Below are 19,520 nucleotides of genomic sequence, written 5' to 3' on the forward strand. Positions count from 1 at the left end.
ACTCAAGAAAAGGGAAAACTCAAGATGAGAGAAAGAGTTATAAGCGAAAAGGTTGAAGGATGCCAAAGATTTGGATAAGTGCTTAATGCTGGAGAGGAGGAAAAGAAACCATCCAAAGGGCGGGGGAGGCCCAGATTATATACCTGTTCTTGGTGGCCCTCCCAGCTCCCAATCAGCCATCCTTTTTGTGGCTGGCAACGGCCTCCTTCCCTTCCAGTTGAAGACTTCCTTCTTGAACTGGTGATGGTGTCTTTCTCTTCCTGCAACGGGCGTTGCTTTCTGCATACCGGCCTTCTTCGAGGGCTTCCTGCCTGCATCACGGGGTTGGCAGGTAGGTGCAGTTGACCATACTCCCGTCAGTTCCGACAGAGGTAAGGTAGATGAGGAGGCGGGTAAGATAGAGGAGGTGGTGGCAGGGGGCCGCAGACGAGAGCGATCAGGCGTAAACGGGGCAGCGGATGAAGCATGCGGAAAGATAACACGCGACGTATCGTAGCAAGAACAACAATGACAATCACCGGTGGCGATGCCCTCTAATACATCATCAGACACTGTTTGTTCGTAACCTAACGGAAAGCAGCAAGATGGTTTTATAACACGCAGACTGAGAACAAGAAAGCACGTACGACCATACCCACTGGAAAACTCGGGATCCCGTCCGCTCTCCCATAGATAAGCCAGTGAGGGCCAGACTAGTAGTTGGGTCGGTGACGACCAGCGAATCCCTGGTGTTGTATGTTCTTCCTTTTTTTCCTTTTTCTTCCTTCCTCCTCACCTCCTCCTCACCTCCTCCTCCTTTTATCTCCTTTTTCCTTCCTTTCTTTTTAGTAAAGACCTTCACAAGGATACCAAGCTAACACCTCCCATGTCCATGGCATCCACAGCCAGTGAAGCGAGGATGAATGAGGCTTGTGAAACGATGAACAAGGGAATGGCAAGAAACCACGACAATATACACCGTACGCAGAAATGCACGGCCGTGCTTTGTTCAAATACAATGTGATCATGATAGTCAAGTTAGGTACAGAGGTAAGCAGCTAATAACAACAGTAGTTACCCCTTCTGCTACTCTCCAATCTGATGATCTTCGTCACACGCCTACCTGACTGTCTGCTTTCCCACCCTTACCAAAAAAAAAAAACTCCAACTCCAAATGTGATGAATGAGATGTTAACAATGTTAACAATATTGACGATGCCTGTTACCTGTCCCCGGCCTTGTCCGCCATGCCCCCAATCCCGTAAGTGAACCGTACCACTGTTTTTGTACAACAACATACTCAAACAGTTGAAATAAAGAAAACAGAACAAATCAGCAAGGCATCTCATGTACCTCCACAACATTGGCCTCTTTGCTTCTCACGAAAAGCAAATCACTCCTTCCCCAACAACAACTTCAGACACTGCACAGCCAGCTCCACAATCTCCCTCCTCTTCGACCTGGTAACCACATCCCTCATGATCTCCACCGCGCCCTTGCTCATAAACTTCTCTCTGGCCAGCTTGCCCGTCTGGCCCTCGCATGCCACCATATTCAACAAAACAAATACGCCGCGGTGCCTTAGATCCTCGTTATCGTCCTCGCACAGCCCAAGAATAATCTCCGGTCCGCGTTCGCGCTCCGCAATAGCCTTCACCACGCTCTCATATCCCGTCAAGGCAGCCAAGGCACCACCGGCAGCACTGCGTGTAGCGGCGTCTTCGGCGTCCGCTAGAGCTACAAGGATTTTCAGCCTGGTCTGCGCCTGCGGTTTGCTGGTATCGGCAAAGAGCGCCTCGGCTTCTTCGGGGGATTGGACGATGTTGCAAACGAGCTCGACGGCTGCAGTGGTGATGCGAGGGTTGTTGTACAGGAGAAGCTCCTCAATATCCCTCCAAGCCACGCGGACAATGGTGCGGCGGGTGTCGTCGTCAACAGCAGCGAGGTTGGTGAGCGCCATGAGGGACTCGAACGTCGGGAGGAGATCGCGTGTTTCGGCGGTTTGGTCGGGGAGAAGGATGTGGACGAGGGGTCGGATGGCGGTGCTCATGGGGGTGGTACGGGAGCCGCCGAAGACGAGCATCGGGTTTGTGGAGATAAGGATACGGGCGAGGGCCTGGGCGGCGGTTCGTCGGACTGTCATGTTCTTCGGGTCGTCTTCGGGCAGGTTGGTCCAGGCACCGATCAGCAGACGGACGGCGCCTTGTTGAGCAAGCGGTCCCCGCATAGAGGGTGTCATGGAGAGCGAGTTGAGAACCGAGATGACGAGGGTGAGGGAGGCTACGGAGCTGGTTTTGCTGATGGTCACGAGAACGGGGGTGAGGCCGGCTTCGAAGACACGTTTACAGCGTGCGCTGACATGTTCGTTGTCGTTCAGGGGGTCGGGTTGAAGCTTGCCTGCTGCATCCGCATAGGCCTTGAGTTGACTTATGCGCTTTTGTTCTTCTGTAAGGGCTGGACGGTATTGTGTAAGGTTAACAAAAATGCTGAGAGCGCCGTACATGAGAGGGGACCTGGGCGGCGCCGACTCGAGTGTTTTTACAAGTGATTTGAGAAATTCGGGATCACCGGCTAGTTCCTCCTTAACCTTGGAGCGGATCGATGCATAGGCGAGTCCTTCGACCGAGGCTTGGCTGGAATGTTCGGGGTCCTTGATGAGCATCTGGGTAAACTTTTTGGAGAGATCTTCTACGCTGGTTGTCGCCGGCTGTATCCGGGGCTGGGATGGGTCGGACAAGTTTGGAGGTGCCTGGTCGGGTTGAATTGCCTTGAGCTGATGTCAGCCGCAGGGATATCAGAGGGAGGGGGCGCCAACCTCGGAGGTGGGTGACGGAGGCAGTTGGAGGCTCACCCTGAGCTTGGTCAAGACCACGGCGGCCAGGTTCTGGACATGGATCGAGTGCCTCCTCATGGAAACGGAACCCTCCTGGACGGCGACGTCGGGATCGGTGGTGTACATGGACTCGATAACCTTCTCGGTATCCTGGTCCACAATCTCCTCTAGCCAGTCGATGCAGTACTTCTGGACAGCTTCACGGCAGTGAGAGTGCATGCAAGCAGCGTTGAGCATTTCGAGGCAGGCTGTCTCGACTTTGCGGCTCTTCCACTTGCGCCTCATAAGCGGGCCTAGACTGGGGAGGAAACCTTCGGTGAGGAAAAGGTCGGACGTGAGATCGGGGACGATGGGGAAGATGGTAGCTGCCACGCAAAACGCCACAATATAGTCGTCGTAGGTGCCTCGTTGGACCCGGTCGAGGAAGAAGGCGGAGAGCTTCTTGCTGCCGTCGTCGCCGGCGGCCTTGAGGTAAGCAGAGGTGCAGAGAGCAGCATGACCGCGAACAATGTCGGACTGTCTCATATCCAGATAACACAACATGGTATCGACGCAGTCGCTATCTATGACGGTGGTAATGGATTTCTCTCCCTTCTTGGTGGCCTCGACATCGTCGTTGAGCAGCTTGGTCAGCTTGCCCAAACTTTCGACCGTCTCCTCGTCTTCCTTGCCGCCCTCCATCAGGTGGGCAAACAGGAGCAGTGTCTGATCTTCCCTTCCCAGGTCATTATGAATCGCAGTTGTCTGGGCATTCGGCCCCGTGGTGGAAACGGAGGCCATCGTGGTGTGATTGACCTTGTCGTTGATGTGGGATGTTACAGAGGAAACTGTTACTGTTCGGAAGGTCGAGGATGTTGGAGCTAAGGTAGCAGGTGAGGGGCACCCCGCGAGTATGAATCGATTCTGATGTAGAGCGCACGTTTGCAAGTCTCGGGATAAGCGCGGTAGGTTGTACAGGTTAGGTTGTCGTGCGGGCGCGGGTGGTACAACGGGTGGTACAGTGGTTATCGATAAGTCGATGGCAAGCAAGGTAGGTAGGTAGTCGAGGAAACGAGGGGTATCGGGGTCTCGAAGGTCGATGGACTCGTGGACGGGATAATAAGGTGAGACAGGAATGGTGGGCCTCCTTCTATCTGCCAGGACCTTGTCACGGCTCAGAAGAACGGGGAAATGTTTGCAAGATGCTGCGCGAAGATGGTAGATTGCCCAGGATGCGAAGATGGGAGATGGTTTAGGTTCTAGAGGAAGAGGCAGAGTTAGCGAAATGCAAAGAAAGTGATAAATTTGGATGTCTGTCGACAGCGTGTGGCCGAGAGTCTTGGCTGTGCCGCTTTCCTTCTTTAATCTTTACTAGGGGGTACGTACCCAGCTGCGACCCCCCGTTAGCGGCCCCGTAGGTAGCGGACGTGTTAGTAATGGGCCCCTGGTCGCTGTAGCCGCGCTCTTTCCTCAGTGTTCCATGCAACCAAGTGGAAACATCTTTTTTGTCCGTTTTGTTTCCAGACGGGTATCTGCTGTGTATCAAAACACGCCTATCAAACCTGTCATCAGACAGACAGCAACAGACCCTGAAGAAGGCGGGTGATGGATTTACATATCTCGTGCCAGATTCTTGGACTCGGGGAAATGCTAGATTGAGGGGAACAGTGGATGGCAGGATGGCAGGATAGGTGGTACCGTATCCTGCGTATCGATACACCACACCATTCTGCACCTTCCTGCACCGGTACCAAGCATCTTCGAAATGCATGAGAAAATGCAGTCAGCGTCCGGTCAAATCAGACAGCGGCTGCTTTGTGCCCGTGCCCCCTCACCAACCTCGACGCCCCCAATCTTCGCCAATCCATCCCGCGCTACTGCGTAGTATTTTGGAGGCTAGAGGGAGGGCTACCCCACCATGTGAGAGGGCACCTCGGGAAATTCCAGGGTTCGGGTCATCCCCCAGACCTTAGACCAAAGAGATAACATCCCATCTAGAAACGGCACCAACCGAAACCTCCCAGCGGGCGCACGTGTAAGGCCTCACAATCTCTTGTTCCACAACGGTTCCCCTATGGCATCACCACCCGACTGCCGAGACGGGCGGTTCACTTCTGATGAGGCAGAGTCCTTGTGATTGACACTGATCAAGTCTGGAAAGTGAATATTCCCTATTGAGAAAACAATCAGTCGTCCCTGCATCTTATCTCACCTCAAGGCAAAGCCATCGATGCATATCTCTCTTCAATCTTGTGCGTGTTGAAACTCGGGAGTTGATTAGGTTGAGACAGAGGGTGAAGTTCAGACATGTGAAGAGTGGAATAATAGCAATTATAACTGTGTCTGCCATCCTGCCCAACGCGAACGGGGTCAACGCCACCCCCAGATTCTCGCCAGATTAGCCGACCGGTGCTTGGTTTCATCATGGCAACACAACGTTCCCCAAGACATCGTAAACGAGACGCCATGTTTCCATCAAAAGACTTGTCCCGCCCGTCGGCTATTTCCCTCTCCAACATGATTCGCCCAAGGCCCAGGCCATGTTATATCACCAGTGACTATGGCGTCCGTGGGTTGGGTAAAAGGGGTAACCGAGATCAACTGAGGCCATTCCCGGCTGGATCACATCGCATGGATGGATCTATAAAACGGGGTCAACGGCTGGCAGCAAGTTGAGCCTCACTTTCTTCCACTTCTCCTGACTTCAACTATCACGAGCCTCAGCTCAGAGACAGTTGGAAGCAAAAATGCGTGGCATCACCTCCATCTCGTTCCTCCTTCTTGCAGCACCCCTCGGTGCCCTCGCCGCCCCAACGCCTTTCGAGGATGTAATCCCAAGCAGAGTCCTCGAAGCAAGAGCAGTCGTAACCCCAGCGCCATGCCAACCTCAACTCAACCCTCCTCCCACCGAGCAGGAATCAGCCGCCCGCTTCGAGAAGTTCGCCCATGCCTTCCTTGAGACCAAGAACTTGACTTAAGCGTTTGAGTACATTGACGCGACATACATTGTACGCCTTCGATCTCACACCTTCGATAATGCCATTTGATCAGTTGGTTAAGTATGCTAACGGTGTTATTTGGTTGACGGAAAACAGAACCATAACCCCTTCGCCAGCGCCAACGGCCCTAATGCTGCTCTCGATGCTCTTGGTCCCTACTGGGGCTCGGTGCAGATTACCCCGTTGAGAAGGACGTTTAAGGGCGAGTTTGGGTGGTTGAACTATCGGACCAATTACTTTGGCGAGATTGTTGATCGGTATCGCATGGAGGGTGGGTGTATTGTTGAGCATGTGAGTTCAGTTGTTTCTAGTGTTGTGGTGTGGGAGGAAATGTGATGTGACGTGATGTGCTGACATTGTTGCTTTGTTGATGTAGTGGGACCAGGGCGAGAAGTATCCCACTTTTTGAGACGAGGAAAGGTTTGGGGAAGGATTGGGTGGTTGTCTGTGGTGTGAAGTGCAGATGATTCCTGGTGATGGCCCGAGTGATAAAGGGGTTGGTAGGATATGATCAGAGTCAGAGTTCGTTGGCAGACAGTGGAGGCAGGCGCGATCTTCAATTTGAGACAGATACCTTAGGTACACTCCAGCTGGACTTTTTGAACCAGCCCCTATGGTAGGCGCGCAACCTTTCGTTCCTTCTAAATATTCAACCAAGCACGACAAAAATGGAAGCAGAGCCACGGCCATTGCCAGCGGGATCCCAGAGACCGTTTCGATGATGACCATAATTTCATCAACTGAAGAACTATTTGATCCGCAAGTGGCTCCACTCGAGTTCCTCGTACTTCTTCACTTTCCAGATGTCGTGGACATAGGCATGTCCCAGCCACGTATAGGTCGCATCATCCTCATTCTCGCCCGTAACGCTTGCCCTGACGGCATACATAGCCTGATCTTCATCACCTTTTATCGTTATGATAACATCCCCTGCTTCAGCAAAGCTAGGAACCAGCCCAAAGAACCCTCCAGTCGTAATGCAGAATCTGACTGAACCGGCCGCTAATATGGCCAAAAAGAAGAAAATACCCTCTTTATCTCCAGAAGACTGACAATATTTTCGGTAGATGGACCCGTATGCCTCTGGTGCCGGCCTCACTTGGTCATAGGACCTGTCAGCTATAATGGCTCTCCATATCGCTTCCGCAAGGGGGTCAATACCGCTGGGATATGAGGTAAACCCAGCAGTCATTACCTCTATCTCGTTCAGCCACTCCATACTTCCCAGGCTATGTAAATCGTCGGAGATGGGCATGCCCACAGTTTTGACGACTTCGATATGGCAACCTTGAACCAAAAGAGTTCGCTCATCAGTTGAGGTTGCCATGCAGACCGTTTTCGGATCTGGCTGCTTATGACTGTGATCCCTCCATATACGGCCATCTGGCTGCGGAAACCTCCCAGTCCAGTCCGGTATCCAGCTTAGGTATGTTCGCGGGCTTTCTCGCTCATAATTCACCAGCCTAAGCATGGCCAGCCCATACCCATCATCCACAAGCTGTCGCGCGAACTCTAACTCTACTTCTTCCAAAGTCTTAGAGTAATCGGCAACAAGCTTGCTATCTTTAGTGTCGGTTGCCAGACTAAGGAAAGCAAAGAAGTGATCCCGAGGATCTGTTGCTTCAAAGGCACGAGTCTCGCTGAGTAGATTGAACAGGGGCAGTGGCCGGGGAGACATGTCCTTGGACAACGGCGCAAGACTACGCCCAAGCCTCATTCTCGTACTGGCAAGAAAATCAAGAGCAACCGGTTCGATCGGTCTCTCCGCTGCGGCAAAATATACAACGGTCCAAAGGGGTGAAGATGCGTTCCGCGTGAATGTCGTCAAAATTAAGGTAAAGAATCGCCCGCCAGCCATTTCCCAGGCTCCGCATATCATCCTGACTTGCTGAGGCAATGCGAACTCCTGAATCACCCATAGCCGCCTAAACCATGGGCGACTCAGCAAATGCCTAAAGCGCGTCCAGCCATCCTCATCTTCTTGGGAAAGAGGTTCTCTGGTGATGCCGGCAATTGATTCGGTCAAGCTTTGAGCTAAGTTGCGCCTCGGGTCCCATCGATTATAGTCACATACGGTTTTCTCGATGAATCCCATATCACCACTACCATCCGCTTCCTCTCCGAGGTGTATCAGGCATTCCCGGCAGTTGCTGTAGATCTGCGACATCAGCCGCACCTGATGATTGCGTTCTGGAATATTCTTCTGATTGACACAGATACCGTCCGCCCATATCGGAATAGGTCCAGTTCTAAGGTGCGGGCAGTACTCTTGTCGCCTTCGCATCCTCTTCAAAGCCAAGTCCAGGTTGACAGTGATAGCGAGCTCACAGCCGTCGATAAGAATCCGGCGGGAGAGATCTGGTGCTCCCCAGTAATACGACAGCGCATCGAAGACCGGCTCATCACTCAGGTCGGCATGAACTAGTGATCCTGAGAGTTGCTTCTCGTAATCCTCTGATGGATCGATGTACAAGATTCGGAAGTGGGTCGCATTTTCGAGAGGCGGGTACTGGTAAGGCGCCATCTTCGAGGAGTGAGAACAGGACTGTGATGGGAATATTGCAGGCGTTGACAAGGGACATCGACAGAGGAAGAGCTGTTGCTGGTATCATGAACTTGCAGACTTCATGCGACTCGGGTCGAGATCTAGCGGTGGCCGAACTTGCTAGAGTCGAGGGCGCTTGCTGGTTACAGCAAACGCAAAACGGTTGCAAAAGTTACTCGAGGTGGGCAAGTCTTTAATAGCAAATGGAGCACCGGTACCTACAACAAGTCGTTAGGCAGCAATCGCAGCCTTGTGTTGCTTGAGGAATGACCGAGGAGACATGATTTGCTGCAGGCGACATTGCTCTCAGCTTCGATGCATGTAGCGCGGGGTCAAATGATACCTTAGATACGGGAGTGGCTATTCCCAAAGAAAGCTGATGATGATACGGTTATCAGGGTGATGAGAATCATGATGGGTTATTGGCGTAGAAGGTATGGTTCTGGGAAGAATTTGGGGAAACGATTCACAAATCAGATATCTACGTTTTGTACGCGACCCCAGTCGTCGCCCACCGCAGTTGGAAGACATCATACAGTCCGGTACCGACAGGTTGCTTGATTCGGATGACAAAAGGCCGTAACAGGTCCAGTCTGCGATATGCCACGATTGGGTGAAAACACTGCGGCGAAGGTGCAGTATGGGAAAAATGCAAATGCGCCTCGGGAAAGCGCAATGTAGAGCTCTCAAGCATCACTCGCCGATATCTTGCATATCGATCTGGATGCGCGCTCAGCTCCTGTAAAGACCGCACTTCTTATCGGGTCCTGAAGTGTATTTGAGAATCACTTCTTCAAAAATAAATGAGGAAGGAAACAATCGGCCGGAATGAGATGCAGGAAGGGAAAAATAAAAATATGTGAAAGGTTGCAAAAACTCCGGTACGGGGAATCGAACCCCGAGCTTCGCGGTGAAAACGCGATATGTTAACCGTTACACTATACCGGACTTTGATGTTTAGATGCACGAAGTAAGGGACTTATGTAAGCGCAAGGCGCGCTTTGATATGCACAACCACTTCACTTCCATTGGTCGAGTCTCTTTCTTTTGCTCGCACCTCGTGATGTTTGCTGTCAAAGAAATGTTTTGAGATGACAACATTAATCAAAGGGACCACATCAACACCCACCAATATGAGCCCCGAAAGTGCCATGACAAAATACGTCCGGTCGTCCCGAAGCGCCAATTATTCAGCACCAGCCACAATGTTTCCATCCTAAACGCCGCAATGTGTGGCTAGTGGTACGACGTGATTGGCCAAGGGTGACCTCCATAGCACCTCGTAGAAAGGGGCGGCCGACAATCGCAGTTTCTAGAAGAGAGCTTACGGCAACAACTGGCCCTGGAACGGCGCTGTCAACAGCCATTCCTGTCGGTGACGGGCCTGTGCCAGCGCCATCCCCGAATCGCGTCACGCAACGTCAATCTGGAACCGACGGGAGCCACGCAGCGCAGGCAGTTTCCACTTCGTTATCAAACCACTTTGGCTGCAGAAGTAGCGGTCTTGCCTTTTTTACAAATCCACGGGCAATCTCGGCTTCGATATCTGATTCTTGCCCTTTTACTACCTCAACATCTTAATATACTCCACCCTACACCTCATAATCCCACATCCCGCTTTAATATCTCCAGACAAATAACCCGTCTGGTCCCTGAATTCTTTCTCACTTATACTCCCTTTGAAGCAATCACGTCGCCGAGTCCTGTTGCTTGACTCCTTTGACTCGAAAAAACACCCTCCGGGATTCGGGAGCTGAATACCCCATTGCCAAGCCAGATTATCACCAACATGGCTGACTCGACACACAACAACGAGTCTACTTCCACAACTCCATCACCAGACCAGGATCGCCAGATCACGCCTGAGAATGACCCGCGCCATTTCCACCGCCGGCCTATGCCTGCCACCGTAGAAGACGCGCCTGAAGAGGAGCCTCAACCTGACCGTTCTGCTGCCGCTACCGAGACCGAGTCTCAACAGCCCACAGAGGCCACAACCTCCAACACAGAGACCCCAAATGCCAACGAGAACAACGACTTCAATGATGCGAGACCACAGACCGAAGCCAATGGCACATCAACAACCACTCAGACTTCAGATGAGGCCAACACCGAAGCCCCTCGATCTGGATCTCGCCCTACCAACACCCAGCACTTTGAGATCCGCTTTATCTTCCCTCCTGTGACCTTCTTTACTACCGTCATTTCCGAGCCTCTCGCCCCACAGTCTCAACAGCAACCGGCTGGCTCACAACCAAATGGCCAGGCGCAATCCACCGAGCAGTCGAACGAGCAGCCCAACAACCAGCAATCCAATGCTTCCAACTCATCTACCAATGGCTCCACTCCTAACAGCTCTACCGCTTCTGGTCCGCCCCCCATTACCTTCTTTGGATTGCACTTCTTTACTCCTACGCCTCCTCATGTCCACACTGCTCCAGCATCAAATGCTACGACCAATACCACCCAGACCGAAGGCACTGCGCAGCAACAGCCACAATCCAATGGCGAACAACCACAAGCCTCCGAGCAGCAACAGCCCCAGCAAGGTCCCCAGCCAGCCACTCAAGGCCAACCATCCCCCTTCGGATCTGGTCCCGTACCACCTGGTCTCATGAACGCCTTCCTCTCCGCCATCCTCAGCCCCTTCGGCAACCTTAACTTTGTTAACGACGGCGTTTACTCGCAAGAGGCCTTTGACCGCATCATTACCCAGCTCCGCGAGCAGCACGCCGCCCAGAACCCAGGCGGCGCCCCTCCAGCCTCTCAAGCCGCCATCGAGAAGCTCAGAGTTAAGGACATTGACGAGCAGATGCTCCAGGGCTGCCAGGACAACAAGACCAAGTGCGTCATCTGCGTCGACGACATGACACTCGGCGACAAGGCCACGCTCCTGCCGTGCAACCACTTTTTCCACGGCGAGTGCGTGACGCCCTGGCTCAAGGTGCATAACACTTGCCCGGTCTGCCGGCGGTCGGTCGAGGTCGAGGAGGCGCCCGAGAGCAAGAAGCGCAAGAACATGGCGGAGCATGAGCCCACGGGCAGGGACGGCCATGGCATTGACGAGGCGGCGGAGGATGAGGACGGACAGCAGAGCGCCGCCACGGCCACTCCGGCGATTCCGGAAAGGCAAAGGAGGCCATATGGACCCGAGAGGCTGCGTGGTGAAGGTACGGATTGCGCTTGAAGTGATTTTACATGAGATTGAAAAAGGCGATTTTAATATTGGGGGCATTCTCTGATCTTTTCGAACAGGAGTGCCAAAGCGACGGCGTTTGGGTTGATCCCATAATTTCATTTTCGCCATCGCGATGAAAAAGAGGGCTGGGATGGAAGAGGTCATTTGGACTGCGGACGTCAGGACACGCACGGCATGAGACGGATGGATCTCAGAGCCTGGAATGTCCTGATTCCGCACGAGCACATACATATCTCTACCGGATAATGAGCTCGAGTTCCATCTGCTGGGTCTTTGCTGCTTGGCCCTCTTTTCTTTCCTTTTCTTTTCAATTTGGCTTTTACCTACGATACCATTGCATTACTTTCAGCATAGGCGCGGCGTTGGGGGACGGACGAGAATACTGCTTTTACACCGAGTCAGGGTACTAAACGGTCTCACGGCGTTTTTTACTACTACTGGCATCAGCCAGCTCGATAATGAAAGGTGTTATTTCTTCACACTGGCTTCGAGAAATTTATTGCGGCCAGTGAAAAGACACGAACCATGAATGGATTATGATGACACGATTATTATGATTGATACAGAAAGAAAAGGAAGGAAGGGATTGGCGTTCTGGGCGTTGAATGCGCATTGAATGATTATTGCGAGGTGTGATTTTGTTATCCAAAGCCCCAGCAAGATAGATAGCTGGTGGGCATGATGCATGATGCATGGATGGATGGATGGATGGATCAAAGGATTTTGAGACATTCGGGTACTTTAAGTAATGTAGGATTTTGTACCAATCAATTGAAACGGGTATTCTACCAGAAGTGTTCCATAACGTGATAACTGTCTCCATTCAGTACTTGATGATTCTGTGTTGTTGGTTCTCAGATACCTCTAGGGTTGCACCGGTTTCACTTTTTCGGCTGTTGTTCCACGGTGCCTTTATAGACTGGACGCAAATCCAGGACCCCCATCGATAGACCCCTCTTTTCCGTTTCGCTTGACACCGATACTGATGGGACACTCGCCAAGATGACAACTTATCAACTATGTCAGCATGTTTCAATTAATTTGTTGAAGTGGGTGATGACATAAAGAAGCTTCATGAGAGACCTCGCTTTTTCGTGATGACCTAACTAACGCCTTTCTGCCCCGTCATAACGAACGATTCGGAGTGATAGCGCACTAGAACTCTGCCGTCTCTACATATTCGAGCAATTTTTACGACGTACCATTCCACAGTGATGGAAGCTGTGGATACTTGGTACAGATATCCAATCCTTCTATAATCATGGTTAAAACCAGAAAGGCAGAAGGAGACTAAGCATAAATAGAAAGGGAAAAAGAAAAGAAAAAAAAAGACATACAACACCAGGGATTCGCTGGTCGTCACCGACCCAACTACTAGTCTGGCCCTCACTGGCTTATCTATGGGAGAGCGGACGGGATCCCGAGTTTTCCAGTGGGTATGGTCGTATGTGCATGTATAATGCAAAGCTTGCGCTTATCAATGCTTCTTTTTCGTTACCAGAGAGCTCGCCCTAGAATGGACACCGACTGACATTGTTGAATCCTTGAACGACACCAAGACGGAGGAGAAAACAGACCCATCAAGTCAGTCCACACATTCACGTTCGCCCGTTCTGTATATATAAGACTAAATACCTTCAGAACAATGCTCATTTAATAATGATAAAGGGTATCAAGCCAAAAAAAATGCCACAGTCTTCCTTCATGCAGCAACACTCATACCAAAACAAGGAACACAACGCTGAGCCTCCATCCCGTCTCTCTTTCCCATCATAACCAGACAGACAGTCTATCCTCCTCGACCATTCAAAAAAAAAAAAAAACGCAACGCAATGCAAGAGAGAAACTCCAAAATTCCTCCCTCCCATAATATCCCAACGCCAAGTCATTCCATCCATAACTTCATAATCTCATAACCTCATCGTTCATCAAACCTCCCAAGTTCTCCCAACCCCATTCATTGCACATCCAAGAAAACTACAGTACCGTCCTATCCCATCCTCTCCCCCTTCCGCAGCCTAACAATCTTCTCCGCCCTCAACACCCCCAAACTATTCTCCCTGCCCGGTCGCCGTCCAATCTCAATGCACAAAAACCTAATCAAGTCCAGATTATTCCAGTAGCTCGTGTGCGCGCTCAACATGTTCAGGTACTGGATCTCCAGCGGCCCGCCGCCTGATCTCAGATAATAATCGATTTGTCCGTTATCGTTCAACAAAAAGGCCTTTTTTTCGGCGACTTCTTCCCGGGAGAAATCGTGCACTTCTAGCTCGAGTTGCGAGGGGAGGCGGAGGAAGGTGGGGGGTTTGGAGGTTGATAGCATTTGGGATTGGTGTCCGGTTGGGTCGGGTGATTGACCCGAGGGGTCGGTAGGGTTGGAAGAAGTGTTGGGGCCGGAGGTGGTGGCGGTTGATGAGAAACCGGCTAAACCGCGGAGGGAGTCGGAGACGGATTTGAAGAAGGAGGTGGTGAAGGTGGGGACGTAAGCGGTCTTGAGGCTGGAGGCGTAGACGGGGTCGATGGTCCCGTTTAGGAGGTAGGCGATGGGGTCCTCCTTGGCGAGAATGTTGTAGATGTTGTCGACGGCGATGCAGCCGAAGCGGCCGATGTCGCCGACTATGTCCTTGTTGAGCGTGTCGGCTGCGTCTGCGCCGGGCTTGAGGCGGCCGCGCCGGGGGACGAGACTGCCTCTTTCTAGGAGGAGGAAGAATGCCGCGGGACTGCCGAGGAGGAACAAGTTGGTGGTGTCGAACTCGAAGTGTCGGGTTTCTGGTTGTGTCCTGGATAGATCTAGAGGTCGGGGGACGCTGGTTGGTTGCTTGGAGAGAATCTCAACTGCCATGGCGCTGCCGAGCGAGTGGCCGATGAGGTGAACGCGGCCCTTGTCGGCGAAGCCGGGGTTGTTCTTGCACCATAATCGATACACACGGTTTGCTTCACCCACAAGAGCGGCAATCATTTTTGGCTTGTGGTGGGACATGTAAAAGGGAATGTCGAACATGACGTCTGAGATCATACTGCGCACGGCAGGGATGGTGTTGGGTTCAATGTCCTTCAGCCCGAAACCGTCAGGAGTATATGCGGACGAGTCCTCTTCCTTGCTAGGACCGCCATCTTCAAAGCTGAGGAGATGACGCCAATTCACAGGCAGCACCATGATACCATTCTGGTTAGGCCGGAGCACCGGCTTTATCATGGGATTCTCCAACTCGATGTTAACAGCCCTTCGAAAGGCATTGACGGCATGCGTAAAGTGGAAACTTTCAACCCGCTCGGCAAATTTTTGACCGATGCCATGCGCAATCAAGAGAAGATCGGTCACTTGGCCGCGATCCTGATCCATTTGACATGCCGGGCAACCATGTCCCGAAACATTTGTCTGTCGTGGCGTTTTGCGTTTCGGCGCTTTATTTGGCGATGTGCCTTTCTTTTGGTGTACTTTGTCCCAGATGGCCTGGTCGAAACCGCGAACCACAGGAATTCCCACTGTAATACCTTTCATGATCTTTTGAAGTGGTCGTCTTCCATGGTATGCACTGGGTTTGAGGCTGGGCCTCAGAAGAAACGCGGCGGACTTGTCCTTGTAGATGACATGGAAATTGGCATAGGGTTCGGGTGGTGGTGGCGCCAGTTCTTGATCGGGATGCACAGGTTCGAGTGTTCCTTCAGCTGCGGCTTCTCCACGGAAACATCTGGCGGCGCAAAACGGATCACTCGATATTGGTGGCGCGGGAGGGATGTCGTCCTTGACCTTGGGTCGCTTGTCCGGAACTTCTGGCCATAAGGGGTGCGAAACCTTTTCTTCGCCTAGCGCACCAACATCCAACGCCGACTTTAGTTCGTCCTTCCATGTTTGACCCCAGACTCGTAACTCCCGATAGCCAGCTTCTAGCTGATTGGCGACAACAGGTTCGACGGGAGTCATGGTGTCTCTGAGAATACATGTCAGCAGTCGATTAACAAAAGCAAAATAGGAGCCAATGCCTACCTGTAGAACCACGTGGCACGTTGCACTGTGGAAATGTCGTTGACAGGCGACCAGTATATCGGCTTCATTTGAAGAACTGGTAGCGAAACCATGTGCAACCTCGAAATACCAACAGGCACCTCAACAGAATCTTCTGCTTGGCGGATCGCTTCTTTGACGATACGTTTGGCCGCTCGGGTCTCATTTCCTCCTAGCCGTGATGGAAGACCGCGTATGGATGATGGTCTGGATGGCTTGTCTTCTGGTGTAGCACCGACTGACCGGCTGAGTGATTCGACACGAACGAACGGCTTGCCTGAGATTCCATCGTCCACGACCGGGGGTCTTGGAATCATCCTCCCAACTGCGGAAAGAGGGAGCTGGTTATCGTTGAAGGAGGAAGGCTTCACCTCTAGGGAGCCCGAAAGTCTTTGGAGAGGGCTAGTGCCAAGCGGAAGACTTGAGGGCATGAATGTCGAGGACTCTTGCGAAATGTCTGAATTTGCCCACAAGCGAGTTAACTGGGCCATAACCTCCTGAATAACACGGTCGTGGTCGAGGGATGGCTGGCGACGTCTGGTGACGGCGCAAAACTCTTTTCTTAACTCTGCGGAAGCATCGATGGAAAGCTCGGCGCAACATACTGGGGCGCTGTGGTTATCCTCGTTCTCGGTGGTGGCCAAGGCTGAGAAGGCGGAGTGGCCCTCCCGGTCATGCTTTTCCTTGTGTTTGGCAGCCAGCAGGGCCACGATAGCGGCAAGTTTCTCGGCATTTTCCTTGGAGAGAGACGGACTTGGACTCCGGTTTCTTTGAGCGTGTCTGTGATTCCGCCTGTCCCTGTCAGAGGAGAAGCCCAGCCATGCCCTCTCTAACGCCCTGTTATCGCCGGGGGAGAAGGGTCGCAGTGGCAGGTTTGCTGCTTTCGCATCGGAGGAGCCAACAGTTGTGGCAACAGACAAGGGGTCATCGATGGGGATGGCGGACGAGTAGAAGAACTGGGCGTTGATGGGCGGGATGCCCTCGAGCCCGTCGGTGTGTTCGGGTTCGGTGATGGGCGCTAATCGGCAGGAGGAGCCGAAGGTATGATGGGTCTCGGCGGTGTTGGACATGGCTAGATGGCCCTTTGAAGAAGGCGGTGACAAGACTCGAGCGCAATGATCGACGATAGAGTTGCTATGCACGTACCTGACGTCAGCCACTTATACCGAGAGATAGTCGACAGGGTGGACAATGTTGAACGCGTTTGTACCAAGACGGACTGTCTGTTCTAATCAGCAGTGTATAAGTTGAGGTTATTGCGAAAGAGGACGAGTCAGAAGAGAGAAGAGGTGAACAGGCCCATGACCTGTAGGGACCGTGACTTTCAGTCCAGTTGCTGACTCTGGCTCTGTCTCTGGGAGAGGTAGTACGCGATCCGAGACATAGTGGGGAGGGGGGAAAGCAAGTTTAGATTTCCATTACAATGGAAGTGCACGCGCAAAAGTCTAATTACACTACACGTGGGTGCGAGACGCGAGTGATGTCGAGTGCAGTAGGTGGGAGACCCGACTCCGAGTGTCTGTGTCACTGTGCACAACTGTCTCACGAGATGCGCTGATGACGTGGTTAGTAGCCTCCAGCTGCGCGTGTTAGTGCATGGGTTTCAGTGGGTAATCCCATCATTTAGTGGATGCCTGCCGCCACGCAGTGACATGGGATGCCACTGCGGCAGTACCCGAACTTCCACCGGGCCACCCTTCAGTCCCATCTGTGGGTCACTTGTGGCGTTGACTGTGGCTGAAACTTCCCCCAGGTCCTGTCGTGAACAGAAATTGGGATGTCCTTTCATTCAAGATCACTCGTCACCATCCCCAAACCTCACATCCATACATATCCAGACCCATGCTTCAAGCTGCCCCAAGAGCTGTCTGCTATCAAATACGACTGCCGGGCATCTCCAGGCTTTCCATTCATTCCCTTTTCCCCGATCCCAGCTCGAATTCTAGTCTTGTTCACATTCGAACTTCCAACCTGTTATACCTAATCCCACGGACCATTCATCACGGCCATTGCCATTGAGTTCACTGTGCGCCGGGAAGCACATGTTAACAAGATTTACACCCTTGGCAGTGACGGTAACCCGAATTAGGATGGTGGATACAGAAGCCAATGTCAGCATGGGATTAGCACGCCTTACATGGTACCCCTGAAAATCCTTTAACTCTCCGAGTTTCCTTAAATGGGCGCGCCAGTCCATTCCTTGTGTTCCCAAGTATCTCCTCGGCCCGTCTTACTCTATTCTGTCTTTTCCGCCTGCCAACAGCCCCAACAAGATGTGGGACTTACTGACGCCCAGAGATGGGGTCGATTTAGGAGTGCCCCAGAATTGCTTTCAGCAATGTGGTAAGTTATCAAATTTTTTATTCTCTTCTTGTGACATCACAGCCACTAACTGAGACCATCACAGATGATGCCTTTATGGAATCTAAATCTCTTCTGGCTCGTCAAGACTTATGCGATGCTGACGGCCCCCTTATCCGAGAGTTCAACTCTTGCAATAGCTGTATCAAGACCGGGACCACAAATAATTCGGCTTATGCTGGCGCCTATCAAAAATACATCAATCCCTACTTCGGTGACATCATTCGCCAATGTATCGGCCTTGGGGCAACTGTTACTCTCTCACTTGGCCCGCCCGAGCCAACGGTACCTATGATTGGCACTATTGCACCTGAACTACCAACGAGCACGGCATTTGTAACGGCCACGGACATTAAAGCATCACACCAAACTACAATTCCTGGAACCTCAACAAGCAGCGCCACCATTGACGCGTCTTGGTTGACTACCGACCAGGTCATACAGACCAACAACTATGTTTTACTTACTGGTGAAACCATCACTGTCGTTGAGCTTGTGAACACAACAGTCACACGTGCCGACTGGACTGGCTGGCACAGCAGCAACAGACCCGCTCGCCCAACAGGCGTCAACGGGGCGGCAGCTAAATCAGGAGGCTACGGCCCCCTTCAAACGACCCCTATGTCACCAACAGGGGCTAGCGTCTCGGGCTCAAAGAGTGTTGCTGGCTGGGTCTGGGCCGTCACGGCTATTGCTGCTGCAATCGTTCTTGGAGCACTGGTCGTTTCCTTTGTGCTTTTCAGGAGAAAGAGATCCAAGAAAGCAAGACATCAACGGTCTAGCTCCGACAGTACACCTGAACTGCCCGGCACCAGCGGGGCGGGAAGCAGAACGGAACTAGACAGTGAAATAAGCTCGGCCGAGTTACATACCGATAAGATACTACCATCGGAGCTTGATTCGAAAGTGGCGCCAGTGGAAATGGATACGGAATTCAGATTCGAGTTACCAACCGAGTACAACAAGGAAAGGGACATCGTGGAAAAGACCATGACACCGACCAGCACATGCACTGACGCCACGCGGATCCCAGTGTCACCCCTAGAGGAAGAGAACCTCGAGGAACAAAAAGTCCTGGTTACGCCCGGGCTCAACCTGCGAAGCAAAGAAGAGCCGCAGGATCACACTAAGCCTTGATGAGTATAATGTGTTACAGTTAGCCTTCAGGAATAAGATACCCAGCTTGAACCTCACTCCATCGATACATATCGCCAGATGATCAGCTGGGGATGGTGCGAACACTCGTGGCTGTCTGCAGCGCTACACTTGATGATCGAAGAAGCCAGGACTCCGTCAATGATGATAGGGTGATCGGGTGGCATTTCGGGTCACTCTTCACTGACCAGGGCCACTTGATGGGCTTATGCAGCTCTTTATACAATTCTCCGACAAAGTTCTTAAGGCGACCAGTTGCCTCGTCCTTCAAGGGCCTCGCTCACTGGACGTCGACGCCGTTCCCGGCAACGGTTGCGGCTGTTTGCATCAAGCATGCCTACGGCAAGGGGAAGGATGCTCCGAATCACGACGAGTACACATGTTGGTCAGACCCAGCAACTCGTTGCAATAGGCGGTTCATCCGATGCACGCTGGACACTGTGCGTATGTGGGTATGTTTTCAG

The 19,520-nt window shown here is 52.2% G+C and overlaps 6 protein-coding genes and 1 non-coding gene across 7 annotated transcripts; 3 read left to right on the forward strand and 4 right to left on the reverse strand.

Moving 5' to 3' along the window:
- Window positions 1-1,187: 1,187 nt before the first annotated feature.
- Window positions 1,188-4,783, reverse strand: B0H65DRAFT_192460 (myosin-binding striated muscle assembly central-domain-containing protein). The gene is made up of 3 exons (XM_062821663.1): window positions 4,178-4,783; window positions 2,795-4,050; window positions 1,188-2,728 (listed from the first exon to the last, which is right to left on the reverse strand). The coding sequence occupies exons 1-3, from the start codon at window positions 4,560-4,562 to the stop codon at window positions 1,373-1,375; spliced, it is 2,997 nt and encodes a 998-aa protein (XP_062681625.1). The 5' UTR covers window positions 4,563-4,783; the 3' UTR covers window positions 1,188-1,372.
- A 755-nt stretch (window positions 4,784-5,538) lies between these two features.
- Window positions 5,539-6,199, forward strand: B0H65DRAFT_548766 (uncharacterized protein; the record flags this gene model as incomplete). Its single annotated transcript, XM_062829597.1, has 3 exons — window positions 5,539-5,729; window positions 5,907-6,081; window positions 6,167-6,199. The coding sequence occupies 3 exons, from the start codon at window positions 5,539-5,541 to the stop codon at window positions 6,197-6,199; spliced, it is 399 nt and encodes a 132-aa protein (XP_062681626.1).
- Window positions 6,200-6,309: 110 nt separating this feature from the next.
- Window positions 6,310-8,565, reverse strand: B0H65DRAFT_192400 (heterokaryon incompatibility protein-domain-containing protein). Its single transcript, XM_062821662.1, has one exon. It carries the CDS (start codon window positions 8,312-8,314, stop codon window positions 6,539-6,541), a length of 1,776 nt encoding a protein of 591 aa, XP_062681627.1. The 5' UTR covers window positions 8,315-8,565; the 3' UTR covers window positions 6,310-6,538.
- A 646-nt stretch (window positions 8,566-9,211) lies between these two features.
- Window positions 9,212-9,283, reverse strand: B0H65DRAFT_t268. The gene has a single exon. It is a non-coding gene; the product is annotated as a tRNA-Glu (tRNA).
- Window positions 9,284-10,020: 737 nt separating this feature from the next.
- Window positions 10,021-11,699, forward strand: B0H65DRAFT_192547 (uncharacterized protein). Its single transcript, XM_062821664.1, has 2 exons — window positions 10,021-11,505; window positions 11,591-11,699. The coding sequence occupies exons 1-2, from the start codon at window positions 10,125-10,127 to the stop codon at window positions 11,617-11,619; spliced, it is 1,410 nt and encodes a 469-aa protein (XP_062681628.1). The 5' UTR covers window positions 10,021-10,124; the 3' UTR covers window positions 11,620-11,699.
- A 1,656-nt stretch (window positions 11,700-13,355) lies between these two features.
- On the reverse strand, window positions 13,356-16,737 carry B0H65DRAFT_192573 (DDHD domain-containing protein). The gene is made up of 2 exons (XM_062821665.1): window positions 15,523-16,737; window positions 13,356-15,466 (listed from the first exon to the last, which is right to left on the reverse strand). The coding sequence occupies exons 1-2, from the start codon at window positions 16,608-16,610 to the stop codon at window positions 13,525-13,527; spliced, it is 3,030 nt and encodes a 1,009-aa protein (XP_062681629.1). The 5' UTR covers window positions 16,611-16,737; the 3' UTR covers window positions 13,356-13,524.
- A 582-nt stretch (window positions 16,738-17,319) lies between these two features.
- On the forward strand, window positions 17,320-19,151 carry B0H65DRAFT_192676 (uncharacterized protein). Its single transcript, XM_062821667.1, has 2 exons — window positions 17,320-17,883; window positions 17,948-19,151. The coding sequence occupies exons 1-2, from the start codon at window positions 17,814-17,816 to the stop codon at window positions 19,036-19,038; spliced, it is 1,161 nt and encodes a 386-aa protein (XP_062681630.1). The 5' UTR covers window positions 17,320-17,813; the 3' UTR covers window positions 19,039-19,151.
- The last annotated feature ends 369 nt before the right edge of the window (window positions 19,152-19,520 follow it).

Source organism: Neurospora tetraspora, assembly GCF_033439725.1.
Source record: "Neurospora tetraspora strain CBS 560.94 chromosome Unknown B0H65scaffold_4, whole genome shotgun sequence".
NCBI lineage: Eukaryota > Fungi > Ascomycota > Sordariomycetes > Sordariales > Sordariaceae > Neurospora > Neurospora tetraspora.

Coding starts and splice junctions, on each gene's coding strand:
- B0H65DRAFT_192676 (XM_062821667.1), top strand. CDS start 17,814: ATGTGGGACTTACTGACGCCCAGAGATGGGGTCGATTTAGGAGTGCCC. Junction 17,884..17,947: donor GAATTGCTTTCAGCAATGTG/GTAAGTTATCAA, acceptor AGACCATCACAG/ATGATGCCTTTATGGAATCT.
- B0H65DRAFT_192573 (XM_062821665.1), bottom strand. CDS start 16,610: ATGTCCAACACCGCCGAGACCCATCATACCTTCGGCTCCTCCTGCCGA. Junction 15,467..15,522: donor CGTGCCACGTGGTTCTACAG/GTAGGCATTGGC, acceptor ATGTATTCTCAG/AGACACCATGACTCCCGTCG.
- B0H65DRAFT_192547 (XM_062821664.1), top strand. CDS start 10,125: ATGGCTGACTCGACACACAACAACGAGTCTACTTCCACAACTCCATCA. Junction 11,506..11,590: donor CGAGAGGCTGCGTGGTGAAG/GTACGGATTGCG, acceptor CTTTTCGAACAG/GAGTGCCAAAGCGACGGCGT.
- B0H65DRAFT_192460 (XM_062821663.1), bottom strand. CDS start 4,562: ATGCATTTCGAAGATGCTTGGTACCGGTGCAGGAAGGTGCAGAATGGT. Junction 4,051..4,177: donor TAACGGGGGGTCGCAGCTGG/GTACGTACCCCC, acceptor CTCTTCCTCTAG/AACCTAAACCATCTCCCATC. Junction 2,729..2,794: donor CTCCGTCACCCACCTCCGAG/GTTGGCGCCCCC, acceptor CAACCCGACCAG/GCACCTCCAAACTTGTCCGA.
- B0H65DRAFT_192400 (XM_062821662.1), bottom strand. CDS start 8,314: ATGGCGCCTTACCAGTACCCGCCTCTCGAAAATGCGACCCACTTCCGA.